At 41.9% G+C, this 27,173-nt stretch overlaps 1 protein-coding gene across 12 annotated transcripts in view; it reads right to left on the bottom strand.

Moving 5' to 3' along the window:
• Positions 1 to 27,173, bottom strand: part of STXBP5L (syntaxin binding protein 5L) — a 440,505-nt gene that overhangs the window by 22,773 nt on the left and 390,559 nt on the right. For 7 of the 12 annotated variants that reach the window (XM_078848433.1, XM_073309722.2, XM_073309732.2 and 4 more), the window contains 2 exons: positions 12,148 to 12,318; positions 384 to 485 (listed from right to left, as the gene is read on the bottom strand). In XM_078848433.1, the coding sequence (XP_078704559.1) occupies positions 384 to 485; positions 12,148 to 12,318 (273 nt within the window). The remainder of the gene's footprint in view (positions 1 to 383; positions 486 to 12,147; positions 12,319 to 27,173) is intronic. The other 5 variants (XM_078848425.1, XM_073309794.2, XM_073309803.2 and 2 more) reach the window with 2 other exon arrangements.

Below are 27,173 nucleotides of genomic sequence, written 5' to 3'. Positions count from 1 at the left end.
ACTGAATGTGCCATCTAAATGACTAGTCATCAATTCTGAGTTTCAGTGAAGGAAGTAGAAAGCCAATCAGGCTACCTCTCCCCACCTAAAAATATCAGTCCTTTCTCCTCAGCGTTTTGCCCTGTATATGGATTGGGTTATTCAGACATGGCTTGACCTACATGAATCAATTGCTGTTTTATAACATTAGTTCTACTCTTCTAATTTTTAGCAATAGTTAGTTTGTGGAGAAACATTTCTGACAAATAAAATCAGCATCTTGTATCTGACTTCACCTGAACGTGGAACCTCTACCTGTTGCCCGCCTCACTGCGACAGCAAAATACAGGATACTTCAACTAACATGTTAGGGTAAAAACGAAGGCGGTGTTGTCAAGCCTTACCTTTGTCCATCCATGCGTAAGCGGCATAGTGACGCTCGTCGTGTGAGAATGTACTGACTCCATGTAATTGCTGAAGCATTGCCCGTCTGGAAATGTAACCTACTGCCACAAAAATGCATGCATTGCAAAAGGACAAGAACAATTGAGCCAACCATCATCATGACATTTATATGAAAGCAGCCCTGAGCAGTTACAGTCCTAGAGCAAGTTTCTTGCCTGACACAGAGTCCCGCTGCAGTGAGCTGGTGACTTTAAAAGAAAGTTTGATTTATATTTTTCAGGATATTCAAAAGGCAATTCCAATGAAACATTTCTCATGCTTTAATTTATAGAAATAAAACCCAAACTTGCAACCTTTATGGAGCAGTGTTAAAATGAATAATGGTTTCTATTCTCTTTGGCTTAGTGAAAATAACACCACAGTTTCCTCACTTCCCCATGCAGTCTTAAAAAACACAAGAATGCTAATGAAAATGTGTATGCTGCTGACTTACGCACCTAAAGGGAAATAATCTCCTTTCTGTTCTCATTAACTTCTGCAAGGGCTTTGAAAGAGGAATATCCCTCTATAAATCATCTCTTCCATGGAGGTGTCGTGATTATGTCAAAATAATGGAATAAACACTAAAGCATAAAATCCTTCATTTTTATAGTCAGGAATTGTGAAAGCAAAAGTATTACTTGAGATGAAGAATGAGAGAAAAATACCAGTGACTAAGATGAACCTTTGCACTGTAACGTATACATTCACCATCAGAGAGCCTTACAATCAACACACTTTGCGTTCATTTATAGATGTTTGTAGTGTGCAGTTTTAAATTAGTGAATCAAGTGTATACTATTGATCTGCTTAGAAAGTCTGTCAAAGAATAAAGCCAATGTTCGGTATAAAAATCAGGGTATTCTGGAAGCAAAGTTACACAACTGAATATGTTTTTAGGCTCCTCATGTAGGCACTTCTGTAAATTCCAAGCACCAAACATCTGATTTCATGGCAGCCAATGCAAATATTCAAATGTTTTTCCTGAGTATTACTAGTTCGTTTGTAGTAACGTAAGTCTCTGATAGTCAATATAAACAAACAGTCCTAAAATTAATCTTTAAACATTACTTCACATGTGGTACCATCACGCAGACAGAGACTGAATCAAATCATTCATGGCAATGCTTCAGCAACACAGAGGGGCAAAAGGATAGGAACGGACACCACAGGGTATTAAAACACTTAAGAATGCTGCACACTGATCCGGATAAAGAAACATCTCTAAACACATTTTACTGGTGCCACGCTAAAGCTACATTGCATGTTAAAGCAATTCACTAGAAAGCAGCAAGAGTTGTTTTAAGCACAAATAAGTACCACTGGAAAATTAACTGGGAATTTATAGTGAGTGCCCTTCTATGAATAGACTCGGACAGTGTCCTTACTTCAGACTTTCAATTGTATTGGTAAGTATGTGAACAATTACTGGTGCAGTATCTCCTAAATCAGAGCAATTTTGTCTACTAATGTAGGGCCAAATCTTGTGAGGTGGTCACCAGGCCCTCACAGACTAACTGTTCAGTAGTTACTACAGAGATTCTGCACCTTATTCACCACCAGGTTACACAAGTTGAATGCTTGTGTAACTCTAGTGAAATCATTAGAGTTTATGGAGATAAAACTGGTGTGAACTGATGGAGAATCAGGCCCTCTCAGAAGATACAGACTGAAGGCAGAACATTTGGATCTTTAGCGTGATATCACCTGTGTGTGGGTAGGTTCAGGCCTGGGTTTTAGGTCAGTCTATTTTAAAAATAACCAGGAACTGGGAAAGCAAAAATCCCACTTGATATGAAGACAGACAGAGCTAAACATTTTCACTGCATGAGCTATGTTCTCCATCAGAAATCCTCACGTATTTAATCTGCAAAGATTCCCACGTTCTACTGTATGAATCACTTGCCTCTACTTACACAATTGAAGTGTTTTCACATTCAAATTACTATGACTTTGAGCTGAATTTGGATTTCAAACACTCCCAGTGTGTGGGCTGTTGAGATCTGGGCCCATCTTTAATTCAAAGATATCAAACTCTTTAGAGTTTATATAAGAGGCTTAAACGGCTTATCAGAGTCCTAAAATATCCCCTTGTTCTGAAGCACTGTCTATTTATGCACGATGCAATTTATATTTCAGGAATGATTTGTGGTAAGTTTTCCATGTAAAACTGCTTCAGGGCACGGAGAGTATAAAGGGTGCTTCAGAAAACAAATTTACCTGTTCATTTATAGGGGAATCAAAATATCTCATTTTGTTTCTTGAAGCATGCAGCCTAGAGCATTTTAAAATTCAATTTTGGCTCTGATGGGTTCCCTACCTGCATATTTGTTCACAGTAACTATTTTAGGTACAGTAACTTTGAAATGTTTTGCATTTGAAAAACATTTGGAATGGCTATACTTGCATAACATTATCATAAAAAATACAAGCACTTCTAAATAGATTCTCCCCTGTGTGAGCTGTGTGCATACTACATATTGCTAGAGCACTGTGCAGATACCAAATTTGTATCCACAGTCTATCAGCGATCTGCACACATGGTCTGCGGATATCCACGTCCATGGATGCGGATAGCTGCAGATGTACAGCAGATAGCTGCAGATTTGCCGGGCTCTACATATTGTTCCACAAGCCAGGCTAACCGGAGCTGTAGAGACACTGGGGATCCTCTAACTCTACGCTTCACAAATTACTTAAGATATTGGGAAACACTTTCTGCCTTGTAAAATTAATTGCTAGCAGTGAAACAACTGCAGAATAAAACCCTCAGTGCACAGAGCAAAACAACCATCTCAGTATTCAGCTGGGTCTAGAGCGTTTCATGCGATCATCTGATCTTGGGAATGAAATAGACAGTAATTTGTATTAAAATTAAGCAGACATCAAATAACTGTAGGATAACAAATTTCCTTTTATTTTTGTTCACTTTAAAAGTAAGGAAAATGTTATATGTACATGAGCTTTCTACACAGCTAACAAGATAATTTAAAAATCTAACTAGAACCACCACACTGAGAAACTATTCCCAGAACAACAAAACCGCTGTCCCCCAACCCTCCTCTGCTGTTGTTTACTTAGAGCCAATTTAGTAGTATGCTGTCAATATTTGAACCAGGGGTTCCCCTTTGCCTGTGAATAGTCCCAAGGCACCCAAGGGGTACCCATTCATGTACTTTCATAGAGGAGGCAGGAGGGAATGGGAAGAATTTGTTTGTTTTCCCATTTAAAGTAAAAACACGGTCTCATCATATCCATAACCAAGGAAGGATGCAATACTGTCGGGGCAAACTGCATGTTGTTGGAAATGTTTATACTGTATTCCCATTTTTGAACAACATATGGGGTATACAGCACGGTGCTCAAGGTGGGTAGATTGAAATCAAGCACAGGGAGATGAAGGCCTGGTTGGAGGTGCTGGAATAGCCTGCATGGGACAGTTTTTGACTTTTTTGGTGATAAGTGCTTTGTTCCAAAAGGTACAAAATTTCGCTCTTCAGACGTATTTATCTGACACCCAGGGCTAAGTCACTTCTGACAGGAATGAGCTAGCAGGAGTCAGAGATTGGGATTGAGACCCACAGAGGTACTTAGGTGCCTAAACCCCAGACTTAGGTACCTAAATTCCAGTTTTAGGTACCAATGTCATCAACAAAACTCCCGCTCAGCTGCTGCCTAGCTCAGTAGGCGCCCAAACTCACTCAACACCTACGTTTTTGCCTCTGAGCACATGCACTGCTGCCTCTCTCTAGGTGTTGAGAGATGCCCACCTCTCACCTAATCCCCAGAGCAGTCTACAGACTGGTGGAAGACAGGCAGAGGACTGCCTTTCTCACCCATGGGTCCCAATCTGGTCGGTGTTCTCAGAGGCTGCCTACTGGATCACATGCCATTCAAAATCTGGCAGAAGGACTGGTAGTGAAATATTTGTACATTAACAGGGAGTCTAATATCTCAGTTGATGCAGACTCCCACAAATTGGAGACTCCAGTTTCAAGAAGATTGCCCAGTGTCACATGCTTCCAAAGTGCTAACTAAAACACAACAGAATTAACCTCAGATTGAAAAAGAAACACCAGCATTTCTTGCAGTTGTGAGTGGTTTCACAAATATGTTTATGGGCAGAAATTGGTCAAGATGGAGACAGGGCCTAAACTTTTGGAGTCATATAACAGACACTGTGACCCAAAGCAACTGCAGAAAATCATCATGGAATTTCAAAATATTTGTTAAATGTAAAATACAGGGTATGTAAGGAGCTTCTTTTAGTGGTCATGCTATCATGAGTGCCTATAAATAATGAAAGGAGGAGATGCAGAAGGAGTTTGGAGCATATCTGATTCAAATACTAGCTAATTCCAAAAGAAAATCTGATAAGCTCAGACAAGAAACACAAAGTAGCTCAAATTTACAAAAACTTGAGTAATTCTAGATTAAAAACTTTTTATTGGGCCTCTAGAAATGGAAATTAATTGTACCTGCCTGTGGTTTCCAAAATGAACCATTTATGAATTGTGTAACTCTCATAACTCTCACTGATGTGTCAATTCAAGTGTACCATGTCAAGCCCTTAAAATGTAGAATTAAAAGGATTATCACAAACAGCACAGAAGCAGAGGCAGACTAAAGCAATCTCTATTTAGCACTGTTAGGGAAGTAAACACACCTCACCTTATTACAATCATCTGTTCAGAGAGTTACAGGTAGAAGGACAAAGACAAGTAACCCTGAAGTAGTAAAAAAAAACCACCACACAGCAGAAAACTAGAACAGAAGAAATACTACAACAAAAATGCCAGTTATTCCACTGCAAGTGGGAGAAAATGTAAGATTTCAAATACAAAGTGGCTAGCACCTGCCAAAGTTACAGGATACCATCTGCCCCCATGGTCTTGTCATAACCACATGAAGGTTAGGAGGTACAGAAGACAGCTACCCAAAACCAAGGAGGCAGGTCATTTTCTGAAGACATCCAAAATCCTACTGACAGTACTTCTATGCTGATAGAGTTAACAGCCCGGCAGTCAGACAATGGAAAACACCAGGAGCAGCAAATGCAGGTTCTAGGTGGCAGCTCCACCCCATTAGCTAACAGGCCTCTCTAGACAGAACCTTTCAGAGAACAAGAAGTGGCTCTGTGATCAGAAAATCATGAAGGTTCAAAGACAGTAGTTACTGACAAATCTCCAAAGGCATTTCTTAGAGTTGCTTCTAGCCTATTACAGAGGAGACACAGAGACACACACAGTGTATTTTCCACTGCATGCATCCGATGAAGTGAGCTGTAGCTCATGAAAGCTTATGCTCAAATAAATTGGTTAGTCTCTAAGGTGCCACAAGTCCTCCTTTTCTTTTTACACACAGAGTGCTCTCCCATGGCAACCGTACTTTTGTTCTTTAATGTCAGTTTTCTCCTTAATCTAAAGTAAAAAACGTTTTGAGACTGAAAGTGCATGTTGTCTCTCTGATACAGAAACAGCACACACACTTGAGCCAGTTCATCCACACAGAGACCAATATTCAGGTTCAGATCTCCCCTGCTCCAAATGGCCTTGGGACTGGGATAGCTCTGCAGTACTGTCTCTCAGACTCTGTGAAGGATTCTCTGTACCCTCTGGGATCTGTGCAGGGGAAGGACTCAAGGTAGGCCAGGTGGGAATGCACGTCATCTCCACAGAAGATATGTGAAAAAGTGAATACAACCCCAACCTGTACTGACTTTTTTGTGTGAGCACTCCAGAGTTCCCAGGAGTTGCTGCAATCAAAGCATGGAGATGGCTGGAACTCAGAGGTGGAGCAGGGCTAGAGACATTCTGGGCAGGTGGCTCTGGCCTGCCAGAAGATCTACCAAGGTGGCGGCAAACCACATTTTGCTTTATGCAACGAGACAATATGAAAAAATTTATTTACAAAGTGTCCCATCTTGCTGCTTTTCATGAGGGGAAGGGAGAATCTGTGCCCTTGGATTTTTTATAACTGTTGGTACTTAAAGGCACACTGCTAGGTCAAATTTGGACCCAAATTTAGATTTTATCAAAATAAGCTTTTACTAAAATTAGATCAATAGCAACATTTTCTGATGTTTTTGTAACTTCAAAAACAATGTTTAAAAAACAACAAATGTTCTCTTTTAGTGTTTTCATCCCAGACAATGTTCAATCCCAGAAATGAAAAAAGTGTCTACACCCATAAACGGTGAAATGACATCAACAATATAAGTTGTGGAATGTGCATTAGGTTTTAAAAATTCTGCACTTTTCAATAATCCTAGGTGTCATGTATAATATGAGAAAGGAAGTTTGGTTTTATTTAAGACACATGATTTTTAAATTCAAAGAGTCTCAGTAACGGTTAAAAAGATTGAATTAGAAAATTAAGTGCAGCAATGGAATTTGGCTTTGTAATACCAATAGTTTCTGATACAGTGCAAATAAGTAATAGTTTAATTAACACAAGCAGGAAACAGGTTTATCAAAAGTGTGTGAGAGCATGATTATTCAGAATTAATAATAGGCTATTAACAGCCTGCAAGATTCTTCTCATACTTGTCTTGTTAGAACCAGGTATCAAAGGTTCAACTAGCAAGTTTATTATTGCAGCTATGAAAATATCACAGTTCTGAAAACTGATAAGCCAAAAGGCACATTGGAAAAACTTGTCAAATTTTAACTGAGAAATTTTAATGTCATGAAGGGTGTATCAGAAATACAGATGTCCAGTAACAGATACTGACAAGGACTATCATCATGACAAAACTATCAGAGTTATACATTATTCTTTTGGAAAAACAGGCTCTGAAGCTGAAATACTAACCATAAGCAATATTTGAAAAGGCATCCTCTTTTGACTCTATTCTGAGCCAAAAAAGGCTTTAAAAAAACTCTGCTTATGTTTGAAGAGAGTTTTATTTTAAAGCTTTCAAACCAGCTCTTTTTAGTAAGACAAGAAGGCAAGGGAAAGAGATTTTAATGGAATAACCATAAAGATCAAGTCATAGTCACCACTGCTCTGCCACTACAAGATATTTTAATTTTGAGTTGTGTTTTTGTAAAGAATCTGTAAAACCCTGCAATTCTTTATGAAGCTGAAGAGTTTGAAACAGCTAAAGAGGAATAAGAAAGAACAATTCTCTTCCCTCTCTCACATGCCAGTCTACTTAACAGGGAGGTTCATCAAAAATGTTTTTCTAGATAAGGAATCCCCTACCCCATGTCAGTTCCTGTTAAATAAAGTGGCAAGTGTTAGCAAGATATTTTCAAGGTGATAGCTGGGGGGAAAAATACCCTCCTACATAAGTTCACATGAAAAACATCAAAGAAACTGCTGGAAACATACAGACTATTTTTTCATTGTGTTAAAAGGTCATGGTTATTATTGTAATGCAGTGTGGGAAGTACTCGTTGATTTATTGTTTTAACATATTTCATGTGGTTAGTCACAGAACTTAATTATCTTTTTCATCAAATCAATGATCGTATGGGAGAAACAGCAGGAACTGGAAGGAGAAATTAAAACATCAGATACTATTAATGCAATAGGGCTTTCCATAAAGGCACCAAATTACACAAAAGTAAAAACCACCCAATTTTACCATGGCAGTATATTTATTACTTCTGAAAATTGCTTTAAGTTATTTAGATAGTGATCTGTAAGGACCCATTGATGTTCTACTAAAGCTAATAATAAATAAAATACTACCAAATGTCTCCATTCTGATTTGGAAATATCACGGGCTAGTTTCACAAAAGGATGTAGGTGCCTAACTGCCACTTTAGGCACCTAAATCCCAGAATCAGGTCCCACTGGGATTCACAAAATCCCCTCTCAGTTTCCACCGAGCCATGTAGGTACCTAAACTCGCTTGGCACCTACATTTTTGAAGTAGAAGTTCCCTAAATTTCTGCCTCTGAGCATGTGGACTGTAGCCCCCATACCTGGAGGTTGGCTGCCTAAGCACCAGTGGGATTCACACACTGAGGAAAGATAGGTGCTCCCCAGGGTAACCCATCTACAGGGCCTGATCTGGTAGGTATGCTCAGACTTTACCTATGGGATAGGGTCCCTACAGGCAGCAGCCTGGAGTTAGTTCTCCAGGAGGGGCAGGGCTTAGCACAGACCCCTCAGCTTAGCACATCCTACTGGCTATCTTAGGGAAAGAGTTGCCTACCATACTGGCTTTTGTGAATCCCACTCTAATGTGCCCATCTCTCCCTACTCATTGTATGGGGAACCTAAGTGACTAACTCAGGCTTTGTAAATCCCAGTGATTTTCTAGGCACCTAAAAGTTTGGTATGATAATGCTCAGTGTCGGAGCGCCAAGGTTCCTTTGTGAATCTAGCCTATTTCTCTTTTTGTGAAGTATCAAGTGAATAAAATCTATATTTTATTCATGTGTGCTCACCACTTCAGAGCACAGGCAGTCAATTCCTCCAAATTACATGTGCTGTTTATTGCAGCATAAATTCCTAAATAGTGGGTGAAAGATTGACATCCAGTTGTGGAAAGCTTAGCAAAGCTTCTTAACGGCTTGGCCAAAGGGAGCCTCTATTTTGATCAATGTCTGAAATGTAATGAGCTCGTCTGGACACAAAATGTATTCTCAGCATTTTCTTTGCAAAGTCCTTTTTTTTTTTTTTTTTTAAAGCTACGACCCTCGCAGGCCTCACATCACTTTTGGCAGTATTTAATACAGAACACTACTGAGATGAATAAATATATGCCAAAACAATGTCTGTGGAAAAATTCTTACATACCAGTCATTTGATGCAGATCAATTACTAAACCAAAACTCAAAAGAGCTAACACAGTAGCAATCTATTAAATGTTTAACCTAGTTGAATGGAAATAACATCCTAGGTTTATTTCAAAATAAGGATTCTTATAAAAAGATTCCATCCCATTATTAATATGAGACTATAAAGTACAAGAAGGCTGTTCTTTTTTAGTGTATATATACTCTAAACAACTTGTATGCATGTGTGTATAAACATATCGTATTACATATTAATATAATATACCCTGATCAACTATTCTGCTGTTAACTATGACAGAGAATAGGCTGTTAAAGTCAATTCAGTGACATTAGCGAGAGCCACAGTACCATTTCACTGACATCACTGATACCTTTAAGTATTCTTTTGTTGACATCCAGGAAAGCTAGAGTACTCTTTCAGTGACAAGAGAAAGCTAAATCATTACGTGTTGAAAGTTTTAAAACTTTTACCATCTCTGTAAAGTGCTTTGAGATCTACAGATGAAAAGTGCTACCTATGAGCTCCATATTAATTATTATAATATTATATTATAATATTAATAATTATAAGCAATAAGTAACTTGAACAGAACACCCAGGTTAATTCATGAATGAAGTCTGCTGTTATTCATAAGCAGTTTACAATGACTTCATTAGAGCTCTCTAAGTCTATCTTGGTACTGTACTCACTCCCAAACTATCTATTAGTCTGTATTTACATTTGAGCTTATAAAGGGCATATTCTTTGAACAGAGTTATTTTCTTTGACAGGGGACTAGATGATCACACTTTTTCTATGTGCTGTGGAGAGACTGTAGTGTGATTTCATGGGTTTGATTGTTTTTTTGTTTTGTTTTGTTTTAGAGATAAGGATTTCTGGGTTCCTCCTTCAGCGATTCCACATCATATGAAATTTTTCTCTAAATGTAGTTCCTTTGGAAGTGATCAGTGTTGCCCCTTAAATCAGCTGGATGGAGTTCCTTGCGAAGAATGCAGCTTGCTTTCTCTGCACAGTGTGCTGCGTCCATCAACCTGCCTCCCGCCAGTCCATGAGTTTGGGATTTGCACTCAAATCCCTACTAGGTCACCATTTTGGGATAATACATGCTTCATGAGTTCATTTCCATACTGTCAGGTTCAGTAGATCCTAGAGTGAGCTCTTCTCTCTTGCTGTGATGTGACCTTAAATGGTCATGGAGTATCATAGAATATCAGGGTTGGAAGGGACCTCAGGAGGTCATCTAGTCCAACCCTCTGCTCAAAGCAGCACCAATCCCCATTTTTTTTTTTTGCCCCAGATCTCTAAATGGCCCCCTTAAGGATTGCGCTCACAACCCTGGGTTTAGCAGGCCAATGCTCAAACCACTGAGTTATCCCTCCCCATCCCTGGGGAGAAAAGGATCAACAGTGATTCCTCTATTTTATCACATCCTAATGAATAAACTCTGAAGATCTAGCTATCAGAAATACTAACAAAGGGGGCTCTGATGCTCTTTCCACTTCCTGTATGTAGAGGGATCTTTTTTACATCTGGGAACAAAGGTATTTTCTACAGTTTGTATTTAAAAGGTGCATCAACAGGCTCTATGGGTGAGATCATCACTCTCGCACTGTCCCCCTTACAATGGGTAAAAGCGCTGAGGCTGTGTAAAGGGGCTCTAAAAGCTCTCATTCTGACTCTGGGAGAATTACCCTGGTGCAGGTATTGCTGAACACAGGCAAAAGGCCATCTTCCAGTGATCTCCTTGCAAGCCACGGTGTGGAGGGCATACTGGAGGTGATGCTGGGGGCAAAAGATGCATGTCGTGGGTGGGACTGCCGCACTGCAGAAACTCCAGGGAGTGCTATGGCCCAGAGGGTAGCCCTGGGAAGTGTCGTTACTTTGGCAGATTGGAAATTCTGTGGCAGCCTCATTTAAGTTAAAAATAGCATTTTTAATAAGTTAAATAAGAAAATTAATAAGACTAAAGTAGAAGAGCCCCTGTACTGTTTATTTTGATAGTACATTTTTTTCAGTTGCTGACTGCCAAACCATTTTGTACGGACTACACATTGTTGCGCTGTAGAAGCTGTGGAGGGTGTGGGGGAAGTTGCAGGCTTGGTAGGTGAGGGATAATTGGGAGTGACAGCATCTCACAAGGCACAGGAGGTGTTTTGAGGTTATGGGAAAAGCACATTAGCTGGATGCTTCTGTTAAAATGATGGGCACTGAAATAGTTAGCAATGCTGACATTTAAATGGGCATATTTTAAGTTTCGCACTTAACCCATTGACATGAATGGAACAGTTTACACTCCTCAGAACTGTGGTTTGAATGTGTCTGCACACTCAGGTAGACAACACTGCATGGTTTATACTTAGTTCAAAATTTGGAGGTTGTATTCACAAACGTAAGTGCTCAAAACAAATTGTTTTAAAGAAAGTTTTGATTCTGGACCACAATTCTCCAGCAAGGGGTAAATCCCATAGAGAGGGTATTGCAGAATTTACAGCCCTTAATAATATTTAATACCAAAGAATAATACATCATGTGAGCAAAGGTTAAACTCTTAGTCTTATAAATATATTTCTCATTTTTCAGACTATGACTCATGAATAAACAGGGATCAGAATATTTTAAGCTTTTGATGTCACTGGCTGTCAGAATTACTGTACATAAATTCTGATGAACAATCACTTTTCTGGAGCAAAGCTTCCAGGCTCAAAAAGAGAATGGGAGGACTGTGAGAGTTTCAGGAAGTTTGGTATACTGCATCTCTAGGTAGCACAAAAGTCAGCAGCAGGCTGGCTGGTTAGTAACAACACTAAAACACAGGGATCATTCTAATTCTAAACAATTAAATGAAGACAGCAGTTTAGAGAAGTGACTAAGACAAGGATCATGCTAAATAGCGTGTAACTAGTTTGCTTTCACATCTTGTGGAAAAGTGAAACTAACACATACCTAATGAAAATGCTCATTGGCACTCACCTTCTGTTGTAACTGGAAGGGAAATCTCCATGCAAGCCGCAGACTGTGCTTTCCTAAATGGGGGCCTCCCAGGCCCTCGGCGATTTGATTTTGTAACATCTGCGTTAGGGAGCCGTTTTCCAGAGCTGCAAGTCTGGGAGGTTGGGCTTGTACAGTGCCCGTTTACATGATCTGCAAAAAGAACGACAAGGTCCAAGGTAAAGAGGCAGCTTCCAATATTCAGAATGCAAGGGAGGTGTAAATGGTGATACTTGAGAATAATTTAAGATGAAACTTCCCAAAGAACTGTACATTTGTTCTGCAAGTACAGTATAGATTTGTGGGAACAACTCACCATTTCCTGAGCAGTGTAAATGTTTTATAAATATAAAGAGGTGTGTACAACTGAAGCCTTCTGGGCTGAGTCTTCCCTCACATCATGTTTACAATGGTGTAACTCCACTGACTTCACTGATAGGCAAGAGGAAAATCTGACCCACTGTTTCTAGATCAGATGTTACTGTACATGCTAGTTATACATATTGGAGACCCTGAGTCCCTAGGTCTTCTCTTGACCTACATATATAGACACTTAAGTTATGGGCGGTAATGCTTAAGGTCAGCTTTTGTATTGCATCTTATAAACATATACAGCATGATTTTGAAAATCATCCTTTCTTTTTTCTTCCCATAAAAATAAGTGTAACTCATTATGGGTGGAGTTTACTATAACAGCAAATTATTGCAGATAGACATCTAACTGCCAGATATGCAGATGCAGCGCAGCATATGCCTAACTGTCATTCTTTGGGGACATTAAGAAACAGGCCATAGTATCTCCATTCTATTTATACTACATGTATTTATTTTACTGGTGGACTACAGTGTATATCATCTTAAGGTAACATACTCTTTCCCTAACTTACACATGACAGTCTATGTAATAAGTATAGGAGATCAACTGCTGAATGCAATTTTTCTCCTGCGATGTAAGGATCTGTATTCAAATACACAATCTTGAAAGTATTGTGATGGAGGTGCTTAAGTGCAAAAGAACACGGACCATTTAAAAATAAAAACAGAACTGGCAATTCCGGTAGCTGAATTTTACAGTGGAGCACAAGAGCTGAATACATAATTCACAACCAATAACTGACTTGTGAAATCCCACCTTTGTTCCCTATTTGTGAATAAGCAAATTGCAACATTTTAACATGGACATGTTATTTAAAACCAGTCTTGATTTTTTGTGTGTGTGAATGATTCTTGGTCTGCAGATCATTCAGATTTACTATCAGATACACTGTTTACAATTTGCACTGTAATTTATGTAAACAATAAGCAACAAAAATTTAGAACTATGTAAACATGCATGATATTTGTAATTCACAACAATACCAATATGTATCATACCCATATAAGTAGCTTTCCCAGACCTTAAGAAGAGCTCTGTATAAACTGGGAAGCTTGTTTCTTTCACCAAGAGAAGTTGGTTCAATAAAAGATATTACCTCACCCACCTTGTCTCCCATATATGTAACAACAGAGTTGGACCATCTGCCTTTATTTAGAGCTTAGATTATTTATATCTTTATAATCAGATCATGCAAAACCATGCTCTCAAGTATCCCTAGCCTGTGTTTGCCAGATGCTGGGAATGGGCTGCAGAGGACAGATCAGTTGATGATTACCTGTTCTGTTCATTCCCTCTGAAGCACCTGGCATTGGCTACTGTCAGAAGACAGGATACTGGGCTAGATGGACCCTTGATCTGACCCAGTATGGCCATTCTTATCTCTACATTTTGTACAAAAACCTCACATCCATTACTTCTCTCAGTACCAAAGTTTCACTATATCTAAGAAAATGATAAATTTTAAAATACCAAGATAAGGTTATTTCAATATTATAGAAACATACAAATTTAAAAGAACACTATAAAGGTTGCAAAGTCAAGCACTCAAAAGTTAGGAAGTGACAGAATTAAGATGGTCTGTGCCACCTCAATTCAGCCCCCTAACATACAGTCTTTAATTAACATATGTTAATTGCTGCATACAATTTTTCCCAGAGGACTCCTGCCTCACTCAGTGCACAAGATGTACCATGTTCACTTAGTAAGCAAGCCATCCAATATGTTATTTTCGCCTCATTGTTCAATGTGTGGCCCCAGGCCTTATTTACTGCATACTATTCAAACACTGATCTGAAGACAGAATTATTAATATCCTCACAGGCTTTTCTGTGTGCTCAACATTATAGAATCGGTGTGCAGCACAAATATTAATTAATTTATTGTCACAATACCCCTGTGAGACAAGGGGGTAGTACTATCCCCATTTTACAGATGGGGAAGCACAGAGAGGTTACGGTCAAAAGTATTCAATAATTTTGGGTGGACTTTGCTTTTTCAGAGTAGAATTATACAGAACTTTATATATTGAAGCATAGCTCCCCCGACTTCAGCTGCAGAAGTGAGTGGAGCTGGGTGAAATTTTGTCAGCAAATAGTAAATTCACCAAAAAAGCATTTTCTCTTCCGTCCATTTCCCCCAAACTTGACCACTTCTACCCTGTCCCCTCCAGCCTATCCCTGTCCGAGTCCTGCTTCTTCCCCACATCTGGCTCCTTATCCCAGTCCCACTCTCCACTCCTCAGGCTTCTCATCCCAGTCCCAGTCTCCTTGCTCAGCCAGGCTCAGCTCCTAGCTCCCAGCTGCTGGCCCAGTCTGTATCTCCCCTCTCCCCAAGCACTAGTTCCCCGTCCCAATCTCCCTCCTGCTGCTCCTGATCCAATCTCACTCACTCACCTCCATCCCTGGACTCTTCATCTCAGTATCTTGGCCCAGTCAGCCCTAGTTCTGCGTCACACACCACCTGTCAGATTCGTCTCTCCTCCCATTCGTCCCCGTACTCCACCCCGCACTGCTTCCTAGTCCCACTTTCCTTGTTCAGCCAGCCCCAGGCTCTCCCCTACCTTGTTGGCCAATCTCAGTATCCCCCCAGCAAACTAGCTCCCAGTTGTTCCCCCATTTCCTCATTGGCTCCTACTCCCAGTCTTTTCCTCTCTACAGCTCCCAGTCTCAGCCTTCCTGTCCAACTAATCCCAGCCTCCCCTCCGCCGGTTCTCTACCCCAGTCTTCTTGCCCAGCCAAGCCCAGTCTCCCACAGGTCTCAGTCTCATTGCCCAACCAATCCCAGTTTCCCCCCTCCAACTCCCAGTCACAATTACTCTCCCCCAACTTCCAGTCCAAGTCTTCTTATGAGGCTCCTTGTCCCAGTCTATTCCTTTCCTTCCCCTTGGTCTTGCATTCAAATCAGACGGCTTCCTCCTCCTTCTCACTGTCCGGGAGTCAGCCAGAGGGTCATTGAGAACACAGGAGAGACAGTTTCCTTTCTCTCAGTTCCAGTGCCCAGCCCCATCCCATCCCAGAGCAGCCACTGCAAGGAAAGTCCAGCTTAACCCCTGCAGCCCTGGGCTGGAGCATGCTCAGCTGTTTTGTGAGGATGGTGCATGAGCAGTCCAGTCACACACAGGAGCTGTGACAGGATGGAGCACGCTCAGTGAGGAAAGAATCTTTTATGAATTTAGCTGTTAAACTCTTGCAAGTCTGAGTACGTGCAAACTGCAATTTTTCAAAGAATTATAACTTGGTCAAATTTGGGCAGATTTTCACAGGGCTGGGAAAAGACACAAAGGCCACATCCCTGCGAAAATTCTACTCCAAAGCATGGGGGGCTTTAGAGTTTCCCAAATAAAAGGTCTCAATAATTTTTGAACATGGGCAAGACAATATTTTTTTCTCTAGCTTCATTCTTGGAAACAGCTGGACTGTTTTGGCTGAAATTTCCCCTGAAATCCAGCCTGAGGCACTCATCCAGAATGGAAAATTTCAGCCCAAACAGTTAAAGTTTAGCAAAGTTAAAAGCAATTGAAAGCAAGGTCTTATCATGAGAAGTGTTGGACAACCTTAATAGCAGGCAGTGCTACCAGCTCCACCTATAATTATCTAATTAGTTAATAAGACGTTCTACTGTATGGAATATAATTTGACCTGTTTAGTTGAAAGTTGACTACAATGTGGTAAGCCCCAAGTTTTCTTCAAATGATTCTGCTGAAGTTGGAGGTGGGGAAACAAGGGGGTATGAAGTTCTCTGCCACAAAAAAATCATGGCATTCAGCCCCCAGAATCCACAGATCTTAGAAGATTGCAATCTGTCCTGAGCTCCTAACACAGCTGCACTGTAACACACAGCTGCCACTAGAAACCTCCCTTCGGGGATGGTGTAGGTAATGGGTTGGAACTTCTATAGTGCAGAGTGTGGAAGTTAATGCAGGCTCTACCACTGTTAACTTTTTGATGGATTCCCCACATGCGCGAGGATGATGCACATCCTCTAACCCTTCCTCATGGAACCTGGAAAGGTTTTCTGAGGCTCCTGTGGAAAGTGCATCAGCAGTAACTGACCACCCCAAGTGGAAAGGGCAAGATCCATCTATGCATCATACCTTACAGTTGTAGATTCCAGAGGAACACATCTATGGGGAAAGGTACTTTTTTACGATAATTTATTTTGGAAGAAACAGAGAAACTAGCAAAATATTGGCATTCCTTCAAGGTATCGTATTGATATACCAAGGTTGCTTATAAATATTGAATCATAGAATATCAGGGTTGGAAGGGACCTCAGGAGGTCATCTAGTCCAACCCCCTGCTCAAAGTAGGACCAATCCCCAACTAAATCATCCCAGCCAGGGCTTTGTCAAGCCTGACCTTAAAAATATCTAAGGAAGGAGATTCCACCACCTCCCTAGGTAATGCATTCCAGTGTTTCACCACCCTCCTAGTGAAAAAGATTTCCTAATATCCAACCTAAACCTTCCCCAGTGCAACTTGAGACCATTACTCCTTGTTCTGTCATCAGCTACCACTGAGAACAGTCTAGATCCATCTACACATCGGGATGGTTTGTCCCTGTAACCTCAATAAAGATTCTTTAAAATACAGCCAGCTCTCCTGGACTCCTTTCCCCCTCATGTTATTCTCCCAGGGGATCCTGCCCATCAGTTCCCTGAGGGAATCAAAGTCTGCTTTTCTGAAGTCCAGGGTCCGTATTCTGCTGCTCTCCTTTCTTCCCTGTGTCAGGATCCTGAACTCAACCATCTCATGGTCACTGCCTCTCAGGTTCCCATCCACTTTAGTTTTCCCTACTAATTCTTCCCGGTTTGTGAGCAGCAGGTCAAGAAGAGCTCTGCCCCTAGTTGGTTCCTCCAGCACTTGCACCAGGAAATTGTCCCTTACCCTTTCCAAAAACTTCTTGGATCATCATCAATGCGAAGTGCAGCAAAATATTAGAGATCAACCATTTTAATACAATTAATTTCCTTATTATAGATGGAATTCTCTGCAGTAAGGGTTCCACTCCTAGAGTAGGGATAAGTGGAATAACAGGAAGTCCCATCTGATACCTCTGTTTAAGCTAAAACCCTTAATCTAATTTACAGATACAAATTCCTAGCTGTTGGGACTGAGTACTTCATTTTCATCCAGGTCAGGCATTTATGACCAAATCCCATACTGTGATTAGCAGGAAAATGATAGCACCATACCACACAATCAAAGGCTTCTTATATTACCCTGAAGTTAAAACTATCATAGATGCGATGTTAGATAAAGCAGTATGCATAACATTAGGGGGGAGGGATAGCTCAGTAGTTTGAGCATTGGCCTGCTAAACCCAGGGTTGTGAGTTCAAACCTTGAGGGGGCCAGTTAGGGATCTGGGGCAAAAAAAAAATTGGAGATTGGTCCTGCTTTGAGTAGGGGGTTGGACTAGATGATCTCCTGAGGTCCCTTCCAACTCTGATATTCTATGATTCTATGTGATCTGGTAATGCTGTGAGCCTTGCCTGTTTCACATGAAACCAAGTTGATCACAATGAACAAAACTGGAAAGAATTTTTCAGTCTACCTGTATTTTAGAAAACAATGTAATTATCTGCACTTTAATATCTGTACTGCATAAGAAAACGGCACTGTACAAGGCACAGTTTTCATGGTCCTTATCTTATTTTTGAATGCACAGGTATCACTGAGCTAACAGCAGATATAAAACCTGAGAACATTGGCCTGACTGGGATCATAGAATCATAGAATATCAGGGTTGGAAGGGACCTCAGGAGGTCATCTAGTCCAACCCCCTGCTCAAAAGCAGGACCCATCCCCAATTAAATCATCCCAGCCAGGGCTTTGTCAAGCCTGACCTTAAACCTTCTAAGGAAGGAGATTCCACCACCTCCCTAGGCAACGCATTCCAGTGTTTCACCACCCTCCTAGTGAAAAAGTTTTTCCTAATATCCAACCTAAACCTCCCCCACTGCAACTTGAGACCATTACTCCTTGTCCTGTCCTCTTCCACCACTGAGAATAGTCTAGAACCATCCTCTCTGGAACCACCTCTCAGGTAGTTGAAAGCAGCTATCAAATCCCCCCTCATTCTTCTCTTCCACAGACTAAACAATCCCAGTTCCCTCAGCCTCTCCTCATAAGTCATGTGTTCCAGACCCCTAATCATTTTTGTTGCCCTTCACTAGACTCTCTCCAATTTATCCACATCCTTCTTGTAGTGTGGGGCCCAAAACTGGACACAGTACTCCAGATGAGGCCTCACCAATGTCGAATAGAGGGGGACGATCATGTCCCTCGATCTGCTTGCTATGCCCCTACTTATACATCCCAAAATGCCATTGGCCTTCTTGGCAACAAGGGCACACTGCTGACTCATATCCAGCTTCTCGTCCACTGTCATCCCCAGGTCCTTTTCCGCAGAACTGCTGCCTAGCCATTCGGTCCCTAGTCTGTAGCTGTGCATTGGGTTCTTCCGTCCTAAGTGCAGGACCCTGCACTTATCCTTATTGAACCTCATCAGATTTCTTTTGGCCCAATCCTCCAATTTGTCCAGGTCCCTCTGTATCCTATCCCTGCCCTCCAGCGTATCTACCACTCCTCCCAGTTTAGTATCATCCGCAAATTTGCTGAGAGTGCAATCCACACCATCCTCCAGATCATTTATGAAGATATTGAACAAAACCGGCCCCAGGACCGACCCCTGGGGCACTCCACTTGACACCGGCTGCCAACTAGACGTGGAGCCATTGATCACTACCCATTGGATGATTCATTCAACATGATAGTTAGGGAAGATGCTTGAAATATATCTAGATTTTAGCAGAAAATCCATTGGGATCACAGACTTTCAAGGGCACAGACTGATTGTTCAACCTCAACCACAGATACACCCTCATGTGGCTGCTTTCTGTCTTCAAACTTTAGTTTGTGTAAAGAAGTTTTGGCACAATAGCTCATGATCTCCAAGGGGATCTTAGGAAACGGTGAGGAATCCATCAGAGTAAAATGGAGTCAAGTTCTACAGAAGTGTCAATAGTATTTCTAAGACGTTTTCCCTGTGTGTTCTATAGAATGGATAAAATTTCTCTAGGCTTGTGATTTTACTTAATACATCAAACTTTAATAGACTTTCCCCTCTCTCATAATATGCTTGTTAGACTCAATTTGTATTCAGGGCCTAAAGTGCCCACATTCTACTAAAAATCCATGGAAGTTGTGTGCCGAACTCCAATAGGTCTCTGAAAATCCCATCTGGTATAAGCAAGGCTGGTTCTTTCTCACAGCATAAATCAAGATTTTAGGAAATCCAATGATTACAATTTTGAAATCTGACCCATTACTGCTCACAGAAATCCCTTCAAGAATTGAACTTGATGAAATGTAGATGAGCCACATTAGAGTGTGATGGGGAATTGAGTGATGGTTAAAAGAATTCCATACCTCTATATTTTACACTGTTCTAGTCTTCTAAACCAACACAATTTTAAGTTAAACCTGATTTCAATGATATGCTGATAGAGCTTCAGAGATATGGCATTATGCTGCATTGTTACTGAAAGACTGTGGGGAATCAGCAAGACATAACTGAGCATGTTTAGATGGAAGACAAAATTACATACTTGTATTTGAAAAGGAATTCCTTGTATTTTATTATGGTACAAGGTGAATGTTAGAGAATTCTTCGGAAGGAAATTTAAATTACAGTTTGAAGGGCGCTATTTCACTGCATTATATGAAAGAGTATGAATTATATGCTAAAAGGGAAAGCAATATTACAGTTTAAAGGGAGTTTTCTATAGTACAGTTTGAAAATTAACTTGATATAATATGATCTCAAAGAGTGATGCAGTTAGGTGGCCAGATTCAACACTGTTACTCTAGTTTTATGCTGATTTAACTGCCCTGATTTCAGTAATGAATGACCTAGTAGTAAATTAGGTCTATTGGAAATAATGTTAATGGTAGGAATTAATGTGCCACAGAATCATCTCAAAAGGGATTGCCTGTGAAGAAGGAAATAAATTGGACATCACTAATTTCTCCTCTGTGGGTTCAAAAAAACGTATAGGTCATAATGTACAATTTCACTATATCTTTCAGGTAGCTGTTCTATAGTATAGGTGCAATCTGATGTGACATCACAGTGCAATATAGTATGTCCCAGATAAAAACAGCTTGTTTTTCCACAATTTAATTTTTTTTTTGGCAGTTGGGACCAGAACCATAAAAAGATGTAGGCATTGTGATGCTGAACTTTGCAATGCCTAACTTCTAGGCATGCAGAAAATCACTGGAACAACAATGGGATCCACAAAGCCTGAGTTAGGCACCCATGGTTCCTATACAATGAATGGGGAGAGATAGGTGCCTAAGAATAGGATTTGGCCCTTGATCTGCAAAAAGAAGAGTTTCACTGGATGGGAGGATAAGAGTGTCAGATGAAATATCAGGCATCTCAAAAGGTTCAAATCTGAGATGGTGAGGTGCTTAAGGAGTCACAAAGAACTTGATAGATTTAGATACTTAAGTGACTAAGAAGAAGCATGTGCCTCAAGAAAAGAAAAAAAGCCAGCATTTATTTTCCAAACCAGCTCAGGTTTGTGCTACAGGTAAGATCTTTGTTGCTCAGTTTCATCTACCCATTTACGTAGCTTTGTGTATGGAACATGGAATACAAGTAATGTCCTCTAATGTTTGCACGAACTCTGTCAATTTTTATCAGCAAATATTTGAGACAGAGTCATAATCAACCCTGCGGTAACTCCACTGAAGTTCAAGAAGCCACAGGAACATTACTTCCACCACTGGTCTCAGGATTCAAGACCTCAAGGTGGGGCATTTTCTTTTTGGAGGGCAAGGTTTATTGGAAAAACCTGCAATACTGAAAAGCTGTTCTCTGAGCTAGCAAAGGTATATTTTCCTTTTTATTGGAAATGATCCTCAATGTTGTTAATGGAGCACAGAAAATCCCCCCTATTACCCATCACTTTACACCTCCCTACATGTAAGGACCTACACTACAACTACTCCTTTACCAGTCCTGTGTGATTGAACAGGACACTTCAGAACTCATCAGCAGCATCCTTTGTGCATCTGGAGGGGATACTGTTGAGCAATACAATGTATTTTCCTGGATGGATGTAATGGGCTGCCTGTAGAGGAATCCCAAGCTTTGCCAGCATTGGGATCCAGAGAGGAAAATGAATAGCTTACAGGCCTGGTAGTAAAAAGTGCACCAAGCCTTGTTAGTTTATACAATGAGGGCTTTTAGTTTTATATAAACAGTTCTTATGTGCACACCCTTTATGCCATGGGCCAGATTCTGGCTCATCCTATGGCCTGTTTTGTTCTGGGAGTGCAAAGGAGCTGTAAAGCTCCCCTAAATGGGCAGATGAGAATTCCCTTGGGATGGAGGAACTCTGGGCTGGCATAGGACGGTGTGACTGGCTGAACAGCACTACCTCCCTGGCCTCTGGCAGTAGAAAGGGGCATGGTTGTAACAAACTGCACTCTTGTGATTTTCAACCAGTGTACTTGCTCCTAGGGTGTGATTATGAACCAGTCTATCTAGAACAGCCCTGGGGCTCTGAATAGTCAATAAACATACTGGGCCAGATACAAGGGTCTGGACCAGTTTCTTCCAGTGGAAACCTTGGCTGAGATCAAAGGGTCCAGTGCAGCAAGTTCACCAACTCAGGGTTACAGAGGTGTAAAATGCTAACAACCTGCCTTCTGCCTAATGAGCTCACAGGTGACCTGCACAGGCCCAAGACAGGATGGTTGAGGAATGCCCTAATTTAATGCATCATTGCGGTAATCACAGGTAATGAAAACAGCACTTGCCCTCAGGTGAATCCCCCCTCCATGCAAGACAGAGGCCAGGCAGACACAATGGACTGTTCCTCCATTCATCATCACAGGGGAATTTGGCCCTCTTGCCATCAACTTTACCATGGAAGTCTGTGCAAATCTCTGCAAGACCTACAAAAATGTATGTATTTTGGTGGGACGTATTTGGAGTGCAGAAAACGGACAGAGTTTTTATTGAATTTAAATGTCAGCACTTCCGGTCCAAAACAGCTCTACTATAGATGTGTCCATTTTTAAAAAAATCATTTTTAGGATTTTAGGAAATAACTTTAAGAAATGAAAAAAAAGTTTAGTAATAAAAGGACTTATTAGTGCCTACCTGCTTTTGTGAACAGAATGTGTGAAATAGTTTATAGGTCGATATCTTTGTTAAACTCATTTTTTCCCAGATCACTTCCAGATCCTCATCTGTGCACAGTGATAGTAGATTGTAGTGCCACTTTTTGCTGTTATCCTGATATATTCCTTGGGATACATTGTGACTGAAACATGTAACAATGGAAGACTGAAGATTGTAGCCTTGCTCATCCACAGGTGAATGCCCTACAGACCTCTGGAGACTTGTAGGCATATTTCATCCTTGAACTACTGAAAATCCTGGAAATACTGTCCTCCATAGGGCAATATTCATCTTCAGAATTTTTCATTGATCTGTTTTCAGGCTGCCATCTCTCTGCCTAAGCTAAACACAAGCTATTTCTGATCCATTCTCTGGGAAAAGAACTGAAGCTATTAGTGAATTATTTAACAATACTACAGGTAAATTATGTATTTATTATTCATAGGTATTTGCCAAAGAGTTTGGGTGCAACAATTTGGTTCCATGGTATTGCTTCTGTTCTGTGTATGGATAACTTTTAAAACAGGAGAATAACAAAGAGTGAATATTCTTGTTTGCAAAATGCCCTGATTAGCATGCCAGTATAGTTATTCGCATGAACAATAGCCATTCCACAGATACTCTCAGGCAAAGATCCCATTTGCAAATAGTGAATAAAAAGGGGCATAAATGTGGTCACATGAAACAGCCATTCAAAATATGAACATATGTTTGCAAACTCTGTTTCTGCAGTAGTTGGCCAATTCTAACAGCATCCCTCTTTTATAAAACTGTCTAACATTAATCCTCTACATGCCATACAGAATTTAATTTCTGCCAGGTGATTGTATTAAAGAATTAATTACCAAGAAGGGAATAACTAGGATGCAGCAGCAGGAATAGATTTTATGCAGGGGAACTGCTAATCTTGAGTTCTTTGTTTATCCACCATTTGTCATCAGTTTATTTACTGCCAAAATGCCTAAGCCTGGGGAATTAATAATTGTTGGCTGCTGTCTCACTGTACACAGAGATCATTTGTTAAGCCATTTGCTTGGGGGTGGGATGGAGGAATATTGACTAGTGACTGAATTTTGGGAATTGGCATGCCTTGGTTCTAATTCTAGCCTGGTTCTATTAGGGGTATGTCTACATTGCAATGTAAACTCAAGATTAGTGGGACTCGAGTCAGCTGACCCACGTTAGGGAACCCTGGCCTTGAGCATCGTACATTGTATATTAACCTTATGTCAAGACTTTTCTGACCCATGCTGACAGGGGTGGCGAGTTGTATGGGCCCGTGGTGTCCAGGCTCCAGTAAATTCAGCGCCCAGGGGGCCTGGCTCCACCAATGTTTGGGGCCGGGACTCTCCCCCGGCCCCGCCTGCTGCCCCTGCATGCCTCCCCCTGAGCGTCCCTGCCTGCCCTGGGCAGAGGGCAACTGCCCCCTGCAGCTCCCTGCTGCACTCCCTCGCTGGCCGCTGCTGCAACCAGCTACAAGGGAGCGGCGCCAGGGGCAGGCTGAGACAGCTGCTGTGCCTGCGGAGGGGAGGAGGCACACAGCAGCCCCCCGCCCCGGGCAGGCGACGCAGAGTCGACTCTGGGGGGCTTATCCTGGCTGGATCTCCTGAGCAAGCAGCCTGGGGGGGCTTGGGTGAGTGTCGTGCTGGAGGGGCCTGGGAGGGGGCTGCCCTCACCTCCCCTGGAGCTCGCTGCTGCCGGCGGGGAGAGGGCTGGGAGGAGTCCTCCTCTCTGGCCCCCCACCCCGGCCCTGGGGCAGCCTGTCTGCTGCACCCCAAAATCCTCATCTCTGGCCCAGCCCCAAACCCCGCACTCCCTCCTGCACCCCAACCCTTGCCCCAGCCCGCACCCCTCCTGCACCCAAACTCCATCCCAGAGCCTGGGGGTTGGGGGGAGCTGGACTTGGACCCATTCTGAGCACCACCAAAAATTATACAAACGTGCTGCCCCGATGCTGATGATGATCAAGGATGGATCACTTGATGATTACCTGTTCTGTTCATTTTCTCTGGGGCACCTGGCATTGGCCACTGTCAGCAGACAGGATACTGAGCTAGATGGACCTTTGGTCTGATCCAGTATGGCCATTCTTATGTTTTTATGTTCATGCCTAGGGCTCTGTCATCCACAGACCCAAATCAAAGTAACCCTATCTCAGAGTCCCTACTGCCCCGCTCCCTCTAGTCCTAGTACTATGGTGCACTGTGGGAAAACTTTACTGCCTGCCCTGCATGTCACCAGCAAACAGGTAGCTTTACAAAAGTCTTGATTGGTTCGCTCTCCATTGCAAACCCAGGAGGCTCTCTGTGTGCTTGTAGATCAGCAACCAGAGGAGAATGGGTTAACGCTGACCTGTGCTGCTGCCATTCGCAAAGGGGGGTGGTTTCTGTTTTAATTACAGTCGATTGCAGGTTGTTGAGATAGAGAGGACTAAGGAAGTTGCCCCATGGAATTGTGGGATACTTCTGGCTGACTCCCAGGACCTGAGTCAAGCGAGGCTGAGTCTGTATTGCAAAGCAATAGGGCTTGGACCCCAGGTCCCTCGAGCTTAGACCCTCCAGCCCTGCAGGGTTCTGAGACCCTGGGTCCAGGCTCTGGGTTAGCCCAATTGCAGGGTAGATGGAAAGGGGATTAGGCTTGAGCCCAGGGCCAAGCACAGCCTTAAATTGCAGTGTAGACATACCCTTAGGGCAGGTCCTGTCCTAAATCTATCAGGAATCGATTTATCACGTCTCATCTAGATGCGATAAATCGATTCCCAAATGCGCTCCCCGTCGACTCCAGAACTCCAGCTTGCGAGAGGCGGAAGCGGAGTCGACAGGGGAGCTGCAGCGGTTGACTTGCCGCCATCCTCACGGCCAGGTAAGTCGACCTAAGATACGCTATTCGCGTAGCTGAAGTTGCGTATCTTAGGTTGACACCCGCCCCCCCCAAGTGTAGACCAGGGCCAAGTGACTTAACTATGTGACCTAGGGTAAGTCATTTCACCTCTTACTGTTTCATTTTCCCCATCTGCAATATGAGGATAATACGAAGATATTACTACTTATTTACTATTGAGGACTGAGTACCAACCACAAGTAACTGGAGCTATTCAAGTAACACTGTAATTGTAAAATTATGACTAAAAGAGTCTAGTGTCTAACTTGTCAAGCCAGCCCTGGGGGTGAAAACATAGCAACATGTAAATCCAGTTTATTCTAAACATACTATATGCACAAGTGTTGTCTCTTTTCACCTAACACTTAGCCAGATTCAGAATGTTCCTTTGAAGTACTATGGGTTACATGAGAATAAATTGGAAATAAAAGAGACTGTCCATCTAGAAATGTTTGCTTGCATGGGATACTGGGTACACTGTGCCAGACAGGAACCAAGCTAACTAAACATACTCAAAAGTGTGGAAATGGAGAACTAATATTTCTGTGACCTAACATAAAGAATGACCTCTTGTCTGGAATGGTGATGAGGAGAATGGAGCTTTAATTCAAAGACTCTCAGGAGGATGAGGCAAGAAAGAGACACAAGGGAAGGAGAGCTTCTCTGTCAGAGAACAGTGTCAGACTGACTTTGAGATGCTGTGAAGGGGTCAGGAGAGGCGTAGCCCTGCCTGGTACCATCTGCCAAGGGTTGCTCCAGCACTGCAGTGGTCTGCCTCTTCCTAGGACTTGGCCCTCCGACCAGGTCACTTTAAAGTCTTTCCCCTTCTGGGGTAGTCAACTAACAGAAACATGGGGAAATTATACAAATGAATCGTCTCAAAGCTGGGTTGAGGCTCTCTTCCTTCAGAGGGAGCTCATTGGTCTGTGGCCTTAAACTGAATTAAGAAATAATAGAAATGAATATCCCCTCTCAAAGGGAGTCAACATCTAGCCCTTCCTTCCTTCAGGGAGGAGCCATCAGGCATCTGGGGAGCTCCTGCCTTCAGTCAGCTCTCTCTCTAGGGACTGAGGGCTGAAGATCTGCTCTCCTCCCTGGTCTACCATCAAGTAAGACAGGGTTTCCCTCTTAAACACCTCCCTCCAATCCTGACATCTACCACAGGTGTGACTGGGCACAGTCACCTGAACCCACATTAGCTCATTAACCCCATGCTGCCCAGTGTGGGCTTTGTATACCCCATCATAGATGCTGAGAGAGGAAAAGAAAAAAGAGAGCGAGATCAGACAGATTATGAATGTCAGACATTCCTTGTTTAAATTAACAGAAACTTCATGATGATACTCCATCTAGGAAGCCTGTTTCCCAGAACCTAGATTAGCTCTGATGCGATTCTGAATAAAAGTATGATTTTTTAATAAATACCATTTTCTTTAAGAAATTTTTGGGTTACCCACAGTGGGCTGTTCCTGGAGATAAAGAAAATCTTCTGGCCTTTAAGGCCTTCACTGTAAAAAAAAGTGTATTCTGACCTCATGAAGACAAGGCAA

The sequence above is a fragment of the Lepidochelys kempii genome, chromosome 1, assembly GCF_965140285.1.
Source record: "Lepidochelys kempii isolate rLepKem1 chromosome 1, rLepKem1.hap1, whole genome shotgun sequence".
NCBI lineage: Eukaryota > Metazoa > Chordata > Testudines > Cheloniidae > Lepidochelys > Lepidochelys kempii.
The sequence above is the reverse complement of the archived record's forward strand: the minus strand, read 5'-3'. Positions and strand labels throughout refer to the sequence as shown.